The sequence below is a fragment of the Drosophila sulfurigaster genome, chromosome 2R (genome assembly GCF_023558435.1).
Source record: "Drosophila sulfurigaster albostrigata strain 15112-1811.04 chromosome 2R, ASM2355843v2, whole genome shotgun sequence".
Classification (NCBI taxonomy): domain Eukaryota; kingdom Metazoa; phylum Arthropoda; class Insecta; order Diptera; family Drosophilidae; genus Drosophila; species Drosophila sulfurigaster.
Window position 1 is genome coordinate 28,561,978 of NC_084882.1, and position 13,460 is coordinate 28,575,437.

Here is a 13,460-nt window from a genome sequence, read left to right on the forward strand (position 1 = left end):
TAGGGCTAATACTAGTTCATAGTTGGCGAAATCTCTTTCCATTAGGGAACCACATCAACATACTTTACCAACCTTTCTACAAATAAATCAATCACAAAACCCTTTCGGTTACAACAAATAATTATGTTAAATTTACTTAAAATGTTTTTGGTTAACGAAATGGAAATCGAAAACTCTTGGCTTGAATACAATTTGTTTGTACAAATAATGTATGTGTTGTTTGTTTGTTTGTTTGTGGCGTCTTTTTTAGGCCAGACGCTCTATGGAACATTAAAGTTTAAAATATGATAGGCTCCAGTTCCTGCTCCTGCTTCAACGGATCGTTGTTAATCGCTGTCGTAATCGTTTTTTACCAGCTCCACCGCCAACGGAGGTGAGTGGACGGCGTGACTCCTCATCGGAGCCGTAGACAACATCCTCGTCGGAATCGTCAATCATTGAAATGGCCGGATTATCCTTGGTGACCGCCAGTTCGGCCTGGGCAAAGCGACCATCAGGCGAATACACATACGCCATGGTGTACAGATAGAAATTCAATAGGCCATAGAAACACATGAACTGCGCCGAACTGCGATAGGTGGTATTCAAGGTGGCCACAAAGTTGTCCTCCAGAATGCCAAAGCCAAAGCGGCAAGTGGTCACCGTGATGGAAATGGACAGCACAAAGAGCATCAGCAGCGTTAGAAACTTTAAGCGGACGTCTAGAGAGGAGGAGGAAAGAAAGAGAAATATATATTTAATTTGAGCTGCGAACAGTTTAATATTTTTTCACAACTTACCAAAGTAAGGCATGGAACGCAATTCCGTGTAGGCGCGGAGGAGCAACAAGCCCAAATAGAGCACATACATGCAGCAGGCAATGTAGAAGAACATCTTGAGGCCCTGTCGAAGATTAAGATAGAAGATAGGGAGATTAACTTAATCACAATTATGTTGTCCCTTTAACTTCACTCACATTGTAGTTCTTGGTGTCCACAAAATGACTGTATGTGGGATCTCTTAGCTCGTTGCACTTTTCCCAGGTGGCCAGGACAATGGCGCACAGCCAAATGGGCAGCACGACAATGATCTTGACCAGATAGAAGCTAACGAAGCGCCGCTCATTCTGTCGCAGACCGTGATAGATGCACAGCCAGAACATGAGCAGGGCGCAAAGGAAAGTCGCTTGAAGCACAGCATCAAGCATGCCAGGCAGCCAGGAGTTCATCAGAAAGATCAAGGGAAAAAAGGGATCTAGAAGTGAAAGGGAAATATTATATAACTTAGCTAAGTTTAAATTTGGGTTTCTTTAAGTACTCACTATCGTAGAGCAGCAGCAGCGGCAGCAGAACAGAGATCCACTTTTGCTCAATGGACCAATCGTAAACTGGATATTTGCGTAGAGTGTGAGCATACCAGCACTATAAAGAGAAAATAAGTTTATTTTGGAATTGTTAAAATGGAATATCATATAAATCATACTAGATAATCATTTAACATATAAGAGCGTGCGTTGTCACTTAATTTCACAACTCTAGCTTTTATAGTCGCTGAAATCTTTGCCTTTATAAGTGCGGACAGACAGAAAGACGGAAAACTAATGCTATTCAAACTGTTGATGTAAATTCTACAACAAAATGACATTTAAGAGCACTATAACAGCACTTTGACAGCCACTTAACCGTTACTTACAATCACTATAAAGGTGAACAGTAAAAAGATGAACCTAAACCAGATCTCAATCTGCGTAAATTCCGGGCTGTACGTCTTGAACTGTAAGAGATTGAATTAGTCTTCGAATTTAATTAAGAAACAAAGTTGTCTACTCACATAGAATGTTATAGATCTGATATTGTATTTCTGATGGAACGATTCGAGTCCTAGGAAACGCACCGTGATGATGTAGTGGGCATAGTCCAGGAAACCCAAGTGCATCACCGTAAATTCCTCGCAATCATTACGCACACAGATCAAATGCCTCGTCCTGTTGTGCGCCATGCTAGCTCCAAGGACACTCAGAGGCTTGTGCTGCTCGCTGATGCCATCGATGGAGACGCTGATCTGGAAACTCTTGTCATATCGTTCATCTAGAGAGAAAAGATTTCGTTAGAATGTTGAGAGCAGAAATTGTAATGTTTATAAAGTTTCAGATTTTATTGCTTTAATTCAAGAATAATTTTGATTTTTTTGTTTTAGTTTTGTAATGGTAAAAGAATTGTTACATTGAAATTTGTTAAGTTAATCCATACCTGTTAATGACTTATAATAAAATGTACAATTGTAAAACGCTGAGCAACAAAATGAGCGATAAAAATTATAATAAATTTCAAATAAAATTTTATTTCTTTTACAATTTTTCAAGTTCCAAAAGAGGCATTTAATGGTAATTCTTTACAATTTAAAGGAATTATTATTTTGTCAAAAGTTAAATGTTCTTAAATAAATAAATAAAAATATATATTTTTCCTATTATTCGTTTTAATATCTTCAAACAAAATGTAAATAAAATCTACCCATAATTTTGGAGAAATTTTGAAAAGATTCTTTCCTATTGCCGATTTATAATAATCTCCCTTAACTCACCATCATTGTTATCCGTTACCAACTTGGCAATCAGCCAAAGTTGTTGGGAGTAAGTAGTCATCAGTGGGGACTTCATGGCAAAGGGTCCGGTGGCCAGCACCGTCTTGCTGTGCGCCAACGTTGTGTTGGCCAATATCTGCTTGGCCGTCAATGCGTCTGTGGTTGTGATGGGCGGACCCGTGAGTCCGATGATGATGCCCAGGCCGAAGCAGGTGAAGAAGCCAAGAAATACCATGACAAACTCACGCTTGTGCATGGAATACATGCGCATGTGAACGGATCTCTCGCAGCGATCGTGAAAGAAGGCGGGTGAAATGTATTTGTTGAATTCGCTGAACAAATCACTAAACTGCGACAACGAATTCTTTAGGCGCAATAATAATCCACCCGAGGGCAGATGATAGGCATAGCCCAGTCCCGAGGTGTCGCTTGGCGGCTTTGCCATGGCTGGAGTTGCAACTGGAAGTGCGTCTCTGATTTGTTTGATTCGAGTTTCCTTTTGTTTTCTTGCTGCGCTTTACAAATTGTGCATTATTTCAGTGGTACCCAAACTGTAACTGCTTTACAGTTGTAGATGCGTTGCAACGGCGACTTTAAACATTGAATTGCAATGATTTTATGGCGTATTTAAACAATTTCTGCGCTGTTTGCTTGCTTGGGTGAAAAGTATTGATTTTGGCTGGCCATCACATATGTTTTGCTGTTTTGCACTTCGCCCCCCCAAAGGGTGGTGGGTCTCTTGCACAGTTTGGCACGCACTGCGCATGCGCTCTCTTATCAGTGTCATTCAAAATGTAAACAAAGCAGTTGGGCTTCGAAGGTAAACAACTCAATTTAGACTTTAAGATTTGCAGTTTTTAATTTAAAATGTTGATCCGAAATGTAGTTTAATTAAAATTGTTATTAAGTCATCATTTAATTTCAAACAATTTCATATTAACATTCCATTTTTAAATAAAATAAAAACAACATTAACGTCGTATTTTTAGTCCATTTAGTCAATTATAGTTGGCGTTTTCTTTTTTTATACAATTTGTGTGTGCTTACATTGAGAAGTGATTAATCTATAAACTGCGCAAATTAATCCCAATATTTAATCTGACCATCCCAGCCAGCGGTTACTAATTTGCTCGCTTCATGTGGATGCCACAAGGCGCTTATACAGACGCCCTCGTGCGCCTGCCACTTCTTGTACATTTTCGTCGTCTTCCAGTCCCAGATGTAGCACTTGCCATCGCCATCGCCCGACACTAGATAACTCATATCGGGTGAAAAGTCCAGCTGGCAAGCATAACCCGAAACCATGTGTCCCGTGAACGTTTTCTTGCGGTTCATTTTGAAGCGATTGAGCGCAGAGAATATGACGATTTTGTTGTCCAGCGATTGGCAGGCCATCCATTTGCCATTGGGCGCCAAGGTTACAGCAGGCATGGAATGCATTGTGGGATCCGCAATGTACTTCATATCGACGGGTATATCCCACTCCCAGATACGCATCGATTTGTCGTCGGATGTGGTGACAAAGCGACGATTATCATCCACAAACGTAATGGTGGAGACAGATCCCAAATGCCGGTCATACTCTTGCACAATGTCGCCACTTCGGGTATCCCACTGAGGAGTAAAAAAAGTAATTAATAAAGTTGTCACATATCTATTCTAAATTATACTTACACAAATGATCTTTTTGTCGGAGGTGCCGGCAACAAACAGATGTTGCTTGCTGTTGTCTGGATGGAACTTCACGCAGAAGGGCATTTTGCGTGTTGTGAAACGTGACACCACATCGCCCGTCTCCGCATCCCACAGCTTTATGTAGCGATCATATGATGCGGATAGAAAATGTGATCCCTTGTTGTTCCAGGCGATATCTTTGATTGCCTGTCGATGGCCAGAGAAAGTGCGCACACAACGTCGATCGCCATAGACTTCCCACAGTTTGACGCGGCAATCCATGGAGCCAGAGAGCAGCAAGTGGGCGGTTTTGGGGAACCAGCGTATGGAGGAGATGCCCTTGTTGTGACCCGTCCAGGTGTGAATATGCGCCTTGGGTAAAAAGCATTTGGGTGGCGGAGCATTGGAGCGCAAATTTACGCCAAGATCGTGTGGTGCATGCAGATAGGAGCGTCCCTGATAATCGTAGGCATCCTTGACTGAAAAACACATGAATTTTTAATATCATCCAGTTTTTGGGAGTTTAATTCATACTCACTGTGCAGCGTGGACTTCTCCTCGAGTGGTTTGTCCTCGGGTATACGACCGCGCTTGTGCCGCTTCGACAGCAGCTCATCCAGCTCGGCGCGCTCCTGTTCGTTAGGTTTAGCCACAGTTACCTCGTTCTCGAAGCGTCCCCAGGGACCGAGGAAACCCTCCACATCCTCGGGATTATCATTCTTCTCTTGCTTGCGCATTTTCTTAGCCTTGGGCGCCTCGAATACCGTTTTGCCATTGTCGTCGTAGGCAGACTGCAAGTCTCCCACATAGGACTGACCATCGGCCGCCTCATCTACTGTGGGATCCAAGGCATAGCCATAGGTGTGAAAGGTGCGTCGCTGATTTTCAAACTCAAATGCATTTATGTGCGCCTTCTCCACGTAGCCGGCAAGCGTATTGCGCGGCGCTCGCTGTTGCATCGTCAGATTGGGATGCTCGGGTCCCTTGACGGGCGCAAACATTTCCTCATAGCGTGGATTGTACGTGACTTCCTTGAGTGTGGGATCGAGTGTGCGTGCAACGGCTACTGCACCCATGGGTACTACATCTGGGGCAGCGCAAACTGCCAGCGCTGTGGACAGCGAGTGTGTCTTGTCCACAGGTTGCAAATGCAACGCGGGAACCTTTTGCTCCTCCTCCTCCTGTTTCTTGTTTTGTTGTTGTTCGTCATCAGAATCGCCCTCGGAGGAGCTGCCGTAGGACTGCAGTCCCAACATACTCATCCTTTATAAACTACGCACGAATTCCGTATATTTGTTAACAAAATGTTGCAAATATAAAACTAATAAAGTATACAATATAAACACAAAAACGTTTATAGAAATTTCCATCAAGTTGGCTTTGTTGGGCCAATTGCTGCGAATGGCAAAATTCATATGTTATCGGAATGGCGATTTTGATGCGACATGTTACTTATCACTATCACAAGTAACGGTTATTCTATTGACTAAAATTAATGTTTAACGATTCCCATTTTATTTATTATTTAAATATTTCATAATTTTATGCCCTTTGCTAATTTTATAAAAAAAAATTTTAGTCTATATTATCCAATATTTTGACTTTATGTCCATTTTGAATACTAGTAGTTTTCATTTCTATAATTTCATGCAACTATTTTCCACAAACTAATTTAAACTAATATTAATTTTAAATAAAATAATATATTGTTAACAAGAAGCTATTTACAAAAAGATAATGCGGCGCTCAATGGCCTCGCAAGGTATCGGTAACAAAAACATATCGAATATCTAATCGGTATCAACTGCAGCGGCATGCTCAGCTGTGTAACAACAACGTTGACTTTATGTGAATGGCAAACTCGTTGGTTGCTAACACGTGCGCGGTTGTTTTTCGTAGATTGTTTTTTAATATATAATTGACTTAAACGTTGTAATTAGTTAAAATGTCGATCAGAGAGAAACTGCTTATGAAGAAAATCGTGAAGCGTGAGAAAATGAAGAAGGAGCTCTCACAGAAGAAGGGCAAAAGCAAACCGCTCGCTCCAGAACCGCCCGCCATCAAACAAGGCAAAGGAAAGCCGAACAAGCAGAAGCCTCAAAAGAAACGAGCTGTAGAAGAGGATGATGGTGTGTATTTAATAGATATTTGCTTAAACGATAAATAAAAGTGCAATTTATATACCACGCAGATGATTTGGAGGATGATTTCCAAGAGCAGCCACAGCCCAAAAAGAAGCAGCAGCAACAGAAAAAAGAAGCCACAAATTCAGGTGGCAAATTCGGACTCCGAATCGGATGCCGATGAAGACGACGACGATGTGGTGAACGGCAGCGAGGCTGAGGATGATGACGAGGACGACGATGAGATCGATAGTGATGGTGAGCATGCTAGAAAGTTAAGAAGTTATTTCATTAATGATGATTTAAAGGCGAATTTGAGCTGCACATGAGCAACAAGTTAATGTTGCCAAGTATAGAAATGAGATTAAGTTTAATTAAATTACTGAAAGTGGATTAAAATCACACAAGTTGGTATTACTTGTTATGGCTTGCTGATGTTTTGTTGTCATTTACAGCTGTCGACTCACCTGGATCAGAGGAAGAGGATGAGGAGGAGGAAGATGTGCCGGTGCCTGCCAAGAAACCCAAACTGAAGGGAAAAGCTGGTACCACAACGAACGGCAAAGCAGTAGCGGAGGACAACGAAACGCCCTTCTCGGTGGAGTCTTCGTTATCCGCTTTGGATATGCGCGATTCTGATGATCGTAGCTTCGCTTCGCTGAAAGGCGCCGTTTCCGAGGCAACGTTACGTGCAATTACTGAAATGGGTTTCAGCGAAATGACCGAAATCCAGGCCAAGTCACTGACGCCGCTGCTCAAGGGCCGCGATCTTGTGGGTGCTGCCCAAACGGGTTCGGGCAAAACGTTGGCCTTCCTCATTCCCGCCGTGGAGCTGATCAATAAGCTACGTTTTATGCCACGCAATGGCACTGGTGTTATTATCATTTCACCCACGCGCGAGTTGTCGATGCAAACGTTTGGTGTGCTCAAGGAGTTGATGGCGCATCATCATCACACCTATGGTCTGGTCATGGGTGGCTCCAATCGTCAGGTGGAGAGCGAGAAACTAGGCAAAGGCATCAACATTTTGGTGGCGACGCCGGGTCGTCTCTTGGATCATTTGCAGAACTCACCAGATTTCTTGTACAAGAATTTGCAGTGTCTGATTATTGATGAAGTGGATCGTATATTGGAGATTGGTTTCGAAGAGGAACTGAAACAGATTATCAATCTTTTGCCCAGTAAGTCTTTTAATTTATTAATAATGAAAGAGATTTTAATGTTTTGCATTTAGAGCGCAGACAAACCATGTTGTTCTCGGCCACGCAAACGGAGCGCATTGATGCGCTGTCCAAGCTGGCGCTGAAGAAGGAACCCATCTATGTGGGCGTCCACGACAACCAGGAGACAGCCACTGTGGAGGGTTTGGAGCAGGGTTACATTGTCTGCCCCTCGGAGAAGCGTTTGCTGGTGCTCTTCACGTTCCTGAAGAAGAACCGCAAGAAGAAGGTTATGGTCTTCTTCTCCTCATGCATGTCGGTTAAATATCATCATGAACTGTTCAACTACATTGATCTGCCAGTGACTTCCATACACGGCAAACAAAAGCAAGCGAAACGCACGACGACTTTCTTCCAATTCTGCAATGCCGAGTCTGGAATTCTGCTCTGCACAGATGTCGCAGCCCGTGGCTTGGACATCCCGCAAGTTGACTGGATTGTGCAGTACGATCCACCAGATGATCCACGCGAGTACATTCATCGCGTGGGCCGAACAGCGCGTGGTTCAGGCACTTCGGGACATGCATTGCTGATGCTGCGACCCGAGGAATTGGGTTTCTTGCGCTACTTGAAAGCGGCCAAGGTGCCGTTGAATGAGTTTGAGTTCTCATGGCAAAAGATTGCCGACATTCAGCTGCAGGTGAGTCGTTTAACTTTTGCCCCCCTTTCTGGGTGTTTAACTTTTTGGCTTTTGCAGCTGGAGAAACTCATCTCGAAGAACTATTTCCTGAATCAGTCGGCCAAGGAGGCGTTCAAATCGTATGTGCGCGCCTATGACTCGCATCAGCTGAAACAGATCTTCAATGTGAACACACTCGATCTGCAGGCGGTGTCCAAGAGCTTTGGCTTTTTGGTGCCGCCCGTGGTTGACCTCAAGGTGGGCGCTGCAAAACGCGAGCGGCCAGAGAAACGTGTGGGCGGAGGCGGTTTCGGTTACTACAAGCAGATGAATGATGGCAACTCGAAGCAACGTCACTTCAAGCAGGTTAATCGGGATCAGGCGAAGAAGTTTATGCGTTAGTTAATAAGTCCAAACTTATATATGCTTTTATATAATATCAACTTGTATACATACTATAAATTAGAGAGTGTCTTCATTTCGCCAAAATTAACAAAATTGTCGATTCATCTTTATTGCACGAAATATTTAAAAGGCGTTTGCAACGCCCACACGGATGTGGCATTGCCTTTTTTGTGGGGCAACGTCTCCGCTGAGCATTTAGCGAGCTCAGCCAAATATGGCAAATGTCTTGTTTTTTGGCATTTTTTCATTAAACTGTTCCAGTTCCAGTTTATTTGAAATTTATTTTACTCGTTTTGGGCAATGCTAGTCAAACTGTAACAGTTTGGCAAGCACCGTTGAGCAATGCTTTCAATGTGACTTATGAGGCGCCCACTGTCTCGCTGTCTCTGTCTCTGTCAATTGAAATAGCATTGAAGCTGTAAACAATTTTCTAATAAAAACTCGTTAAACAACAACCCACGACACCCACTCCAAGAGTCTCAGCTTGAAGCTGTCCAAAAGACAGCAGCATCAAGAAATTAATGCGCCGCCTAATGAAACCAGCCAGAAAGTTGGCCAGCAACAAATTAATAGTTGATCGCTTTGTGGGCGTACGAAATTTGCCGAAAACTACTATGATCACGCCCCCCTGATATTAACTCAACTGCCCCGCCTCCTCCTCCTCCTCCACCACCTTTTGCTGCATCGTTAAAGCATGCAACTAAAGACATCGCATAGCTAATCATGCCACAGTTTTTTTTTTTTATGAATGAACTTGCAAGTTGATGCTGGTTGCTGTTTGCTCTGTCTCTAACTTCATATTCATTCATGTCTAGTTTATTCATGAGTGATTCGCGACGCGTGTGCGAGCGTGTAATAAGCTCGTGCATATGAGTGTTCCGATTTTTATGAATGAAACATTTTATGAATCACAGATCTACATAGGAAAAAACTAGAAACTTCGCTTTCAGCGTATACAGTGAAAGCTTATTGAAGCAACAAATAATGAAAGCTTCTTGAATTAAATAAAAGCCCCGGAACTTAGAAAATTTCTTGAATATGAAGATATTATTATTATTATATACTGAAAGAATGTTTAAGGATCTAAATATACAATAAAAGCTTCTGAACTTAAATAAAGAATACCTTAGATAAAGCTCCGTAAAGCTAAACGTAAATGAAAACTTTTGTAAAACCTTTATGAAATTTTGGTATGAGAAGATGTTGAATAAATTCGATCGATAGATGCAATGAATATTAAAAGAACAGTTTAGAAGAAGCTCCTTAAAACTAAAAGCTACTATTGAAACTTAATTAAATATAAAACTATAAATTCAACAGCTGTTTTGTTGTCAAGCTTTTTCTAAAGGAAATTGTCTTAATTAGCCATTTAATATAATATGTACTTAAAAAACTGGTAAAGATTAAAATGAATGCATTTTAAAATGTATAAATTAGTAAAATTAAAGAACAGTAGGCTTCAATTTAAATTGTTTCTTTCTCTTAAAGTGAAAGCTTTTATATCTTAAATTTAAATGAAGAAAACTTTGGTGCTAAGGCATTTTATTTTTTTAAAAATGTACATCATTGTATAAAAATACGTTTTTATTTACTGTTATATTGCCAACTGACTTTAATCCGCCTATAAACAGAAAATGAAATGAAATAATACAAAATATTATTCACAAATCATTTTAAAGCAAAGCATTTCAAATCTGCCCAAAAAAGCCAAACTTCCGTTTAAGCTTGAGAGTTTTGTGAATGAATTAATTTAAAGTTGAAATTTGAAGCTTCAGTGCGTTAACTGCTTCACTGTCGATTAAAGCTACAAGCTGAGAATTTGAAGACGCCTTCGTGAGCTGAGCGAGCAGCGAGGCACAAGCTCGATAAACCTGCAAGAAAAACAAGCATGTGCAACAGCTCAGCTCAACGTGTGAGCTACCTGTGAGGCAAGTCGTCAGTGCCTGGTTAAATGTGGCGTGTGGGCGTCGAAGCTGGTTTTATTTGGCTCACACACATGAGGGAGGAATGAGACGGGGGGTGAAGAGGAGGGAAGAAGGGGGCGCCTACGCAGCTCGAGCTGCTGCTGCATGCGTAATGGCAACAGCCATTGACGACCTAGCTGTTTAATGGCCAACAAAGTTGGCTTTTAACCAATATGCCGCGGCTAATTATACAAAAGTGGCAAACACACGTTGCTCGTTGCCTGTGTTGCCCGCTTTCTGTGTCAATTGCAAATTGGCCCAAAAGCAAGTGCATAATTTGTCGGCTAACGTCAAAGCGATTGGCCAAAATGGGCAACCAGCAAAAATTTGCATTCATCTGGAAGCTTTGGCAACGGGGAACTTGGCTCAAAAATTGAGTGTGAAATATGGTTCCACACAAATGGGAAAATTGATGGAAAACTTGACTACTAAACACGACGCACAGTGTGACAAGTTTTCAACTGAAATTTGCTGATTCAATGCGTTGCAGTTGAAAATCGATTAAGAAGCACTTTTAAAGCAATTCCTCATAAGGTATTTAAGCATTTACTAAATTTGAATAAAATGTCGAAAAAGTATTTATTAATTTAACAAATTTAATGAACTATTTTAATCGATTTTTACTTTGAATAGAAATAAACATTTAAGCAATTTTCATGATTCCAACTTGATTTATTCGAATTTGTTTATTATTATATGGATTTATTATGCAAGCAAAAAAAAATTCGACAAAATATAATAATTTTTAAAGTGATAAAGACCTTGAATATTGAACATAAAAAACATTTCTTTACATAAAAAAAAAATATAGATCAAGTTTTCTTAGACATTTTATATAGTTTTCAAAATTTATTGAGGCAATAAATATAACGCAAATAAAAAATCTTTTTATAGTTTTATATTTGTCATTTTTTATTATAAAAATGTAATAAATTTTGGAATGTTGTGAATACTTTTTAGCTTTATTTGCAAGTAAAAATTTCAAAATACAATTAAATGCAATAAAAAATATAAAAACTGTGATAGATTTTTTAGAATAACTTTAAACCGTTTCAACATTATTTACGAGACATGATAATAACATAAATTTTAGAAAAATCGTATCACCCAACTCCATATATTACAGTTTTGCAGATACTTAAATTATTTTTATAGTTCTCAAATTGACATTTTTGTCACAAGACAAAGTTTTCTATTTTATTTGAGGATCAATGAAATAAACGAAATATTGTCACATTTATTCAGCTGCCCCATAATTTTTCTTTTTTTGTGGCACACTCTGTTCTCTGTGCCCCGCCTTGATGCAGAGCATTTGTCAATCCGTTGTCGAGGCAACTGCCTAATAAGTCTTTGAGTCAGCCTCTGGAACAATTGCAATGCATATTAGATGCAATTTTTGGCTCTGTGCCTCTCGAGAGTCGTCATAACTCACGCCCGAATGATTGGCTGATTGAATGGGGCAAGAAAGCGAGAGAGAAAGGAGCACAAAGGGGGGCGGGAGACGAGTAAATTTTCACAGTGTTGTGTGAAAATCTAACAGAGGCATTTGGGCCATTTTCTTAAAGCGTTAAAGCCGTTTCTTTTCTTGTGGACACAACAAGAAAAACTGACAAAATAAAACTGAAAGTGCTACCACAAAAAAAATTAAGAGAAAAAAAAAATTATGTGGCCCACATAGAAAGGCCTATTGCAGCTTAACGGCCCACGGATTAAATCATGTGTCTCTTTATGCGTTGCCTGAAGATTTTATGTAGGTGTCAACAACCAAATAGGCTTTTTAGTTAGGACTGTGTTTTTTTTGTCGTCGTCTTTGAATCGAAAAACAATAATAATCATACAATGTCTAAATCTTTACTGCCTGACACATATATGTACGTATTTCAATGGCAATAAAATATCTTCGACTTTAGCAGATAATGCCGGGTCCGGCCCACACACCTTGCCTTCTCTTGCCTTGCCATGCCTTTGCCTTAGTGGGTGCTGTTGATAAAGTTGTTGGCCAGACGGACTGACTGCTTGGCCTGGCTGCCTGGCTGGCTGCCCGCCTGCTTTCCACTTCCACTGATTGAAAACTTTCACGTCTCTTTTTAAGTGCATGCGGGTGCTCTCTGTGTGTGTGAGTGTGTGTGTGTGTGCTGCTGCTGTTGACTTTTTTTTTGCGGAATACACGGAAGCACAGCAGAAATCCATACCTTTGGACAAATACATATAGACACACAGTTTGTACATCTGAAACGCGCATTTGCAATGGAAAGTAAAAGTTGTAACTGTCCAGGGTCGCTTATATGGTGCGTCGCCATCAACATCCACATCCACATCAACATCAACATCGCCATCGCCATAGCCATCGCATGCGAATGCCAATTTTCCCACATACATTTCGTGTATTTTGAGCATTTTGCTGAGCATTTTGCTATGTGGCTCAAAGGCAAGTTTAACACCAACATTTGGCTGTACGGGCGTAATTTGCATACGCTTTTGGCCAAATGCCCCCACATACATATCTTAACAACAACAACTGCAAATAGTAAAACACAAAATACTTTGTGTGTTCTAATCGCATTCAACCTAGGCCTGTTAACAATTTCCGTACGTAATTAATGCCTCCGCGTTCAGTGTTCAGTGTTCCATAATTCAAATTGACGCCAACGCGCCAAATACGCTTCGACGCCTGAGTGTAAGTGAGATGGCAGCTGTAAGCGGCGCATGATTGACAGACTTAGTGCTGCCACTTGACGCAAAGCCATACGTTAATTGCACTTATAAACTATTATTTTCTAGTTGTATGATCTTTAGATCAATGATTTTCATCTTGTTCCACATAATACTTAATGTCTAGTTGTTCGTAAGCCACATTTACACGTTTTAAAGCCGAAATTCCCTGTTAAGTCAA

At 40.8% G+C, this 13,460-nt stretch overlaps 4 protein-coding genes across 4 annotated transcripts in view; 2 read left to right on the forward strand and 2 right to left on the reverse strand.

Annotated features, from left to right (window-relative positions):
- LOC133837428 (uncharacterized) overlaps window positions 1-13,460 on the forward strand; it is a 103,746-nt gene that overhangs the window by 44,959 nt on the left and 45,327 nt on the right. The gene's annotated exons all lie outside the window — the stretch shown is intronic.
- On the reverse strand, window positions 101-3,404 carry LOC133839573 (transmembrane protein 181). Its single transcript, XM_062271185.1, is given in 8 exon segments — window positions 101-350; window positions 352-701; window positions 780-882; window positions 956-1,233; window positions 1,301-1,400; window positions 1,672-1,752; window positions 1,810-2,066; window positions 2,563-3,404. Coding segments are annotated over 8 exon segments (1,638 nt in total). The 5' UTR covers window positions 3,008-3,404; the 3' UTR covers window positions 101-326.
- On the reverse strand, window positions 3,548-5,645 carry LOC133839572 (pre-mRNA-processing factor 17). The gene is made up of 3 exons (XM_062271184.1): window positions 4,775-5,645; window positions 4,237-4,715; window positions 3,548-4,176 (listed from the first exon to the last, which is right to left on the reverse strand). The coding sequence occupies exons 1-3, from the start codon at window positions 5,496-5,498 to the stop codon at window positions 3,643-3,645; spliced, it is 1,737 nt and encodes a 578-aa protein (XP_062127168.1). The 5' UTR covers window positions 5,499-5,645; the 3' UTR covers window positions 3,548-3,642.
- Window positions 6,080-8,696, forward strand: LOC133839570 (probable ATP-dependent RNA helicase pitchoune). Its single transcript, XM_062271183.1, is given in 6 exon segments — window positions 6,080-6,365; window positions 6,428-6,485; window positions 6,487-6,617; window positions 6,815-7,540; window positions 7,594-8,219; window positions 8,277-8,696. Coding segments are annotated over 6 exon segments (2,049 nt in total). The 5' UTR covers window positions 6,080-6,181; the 3' UTR covers window positions 8,601-8,696.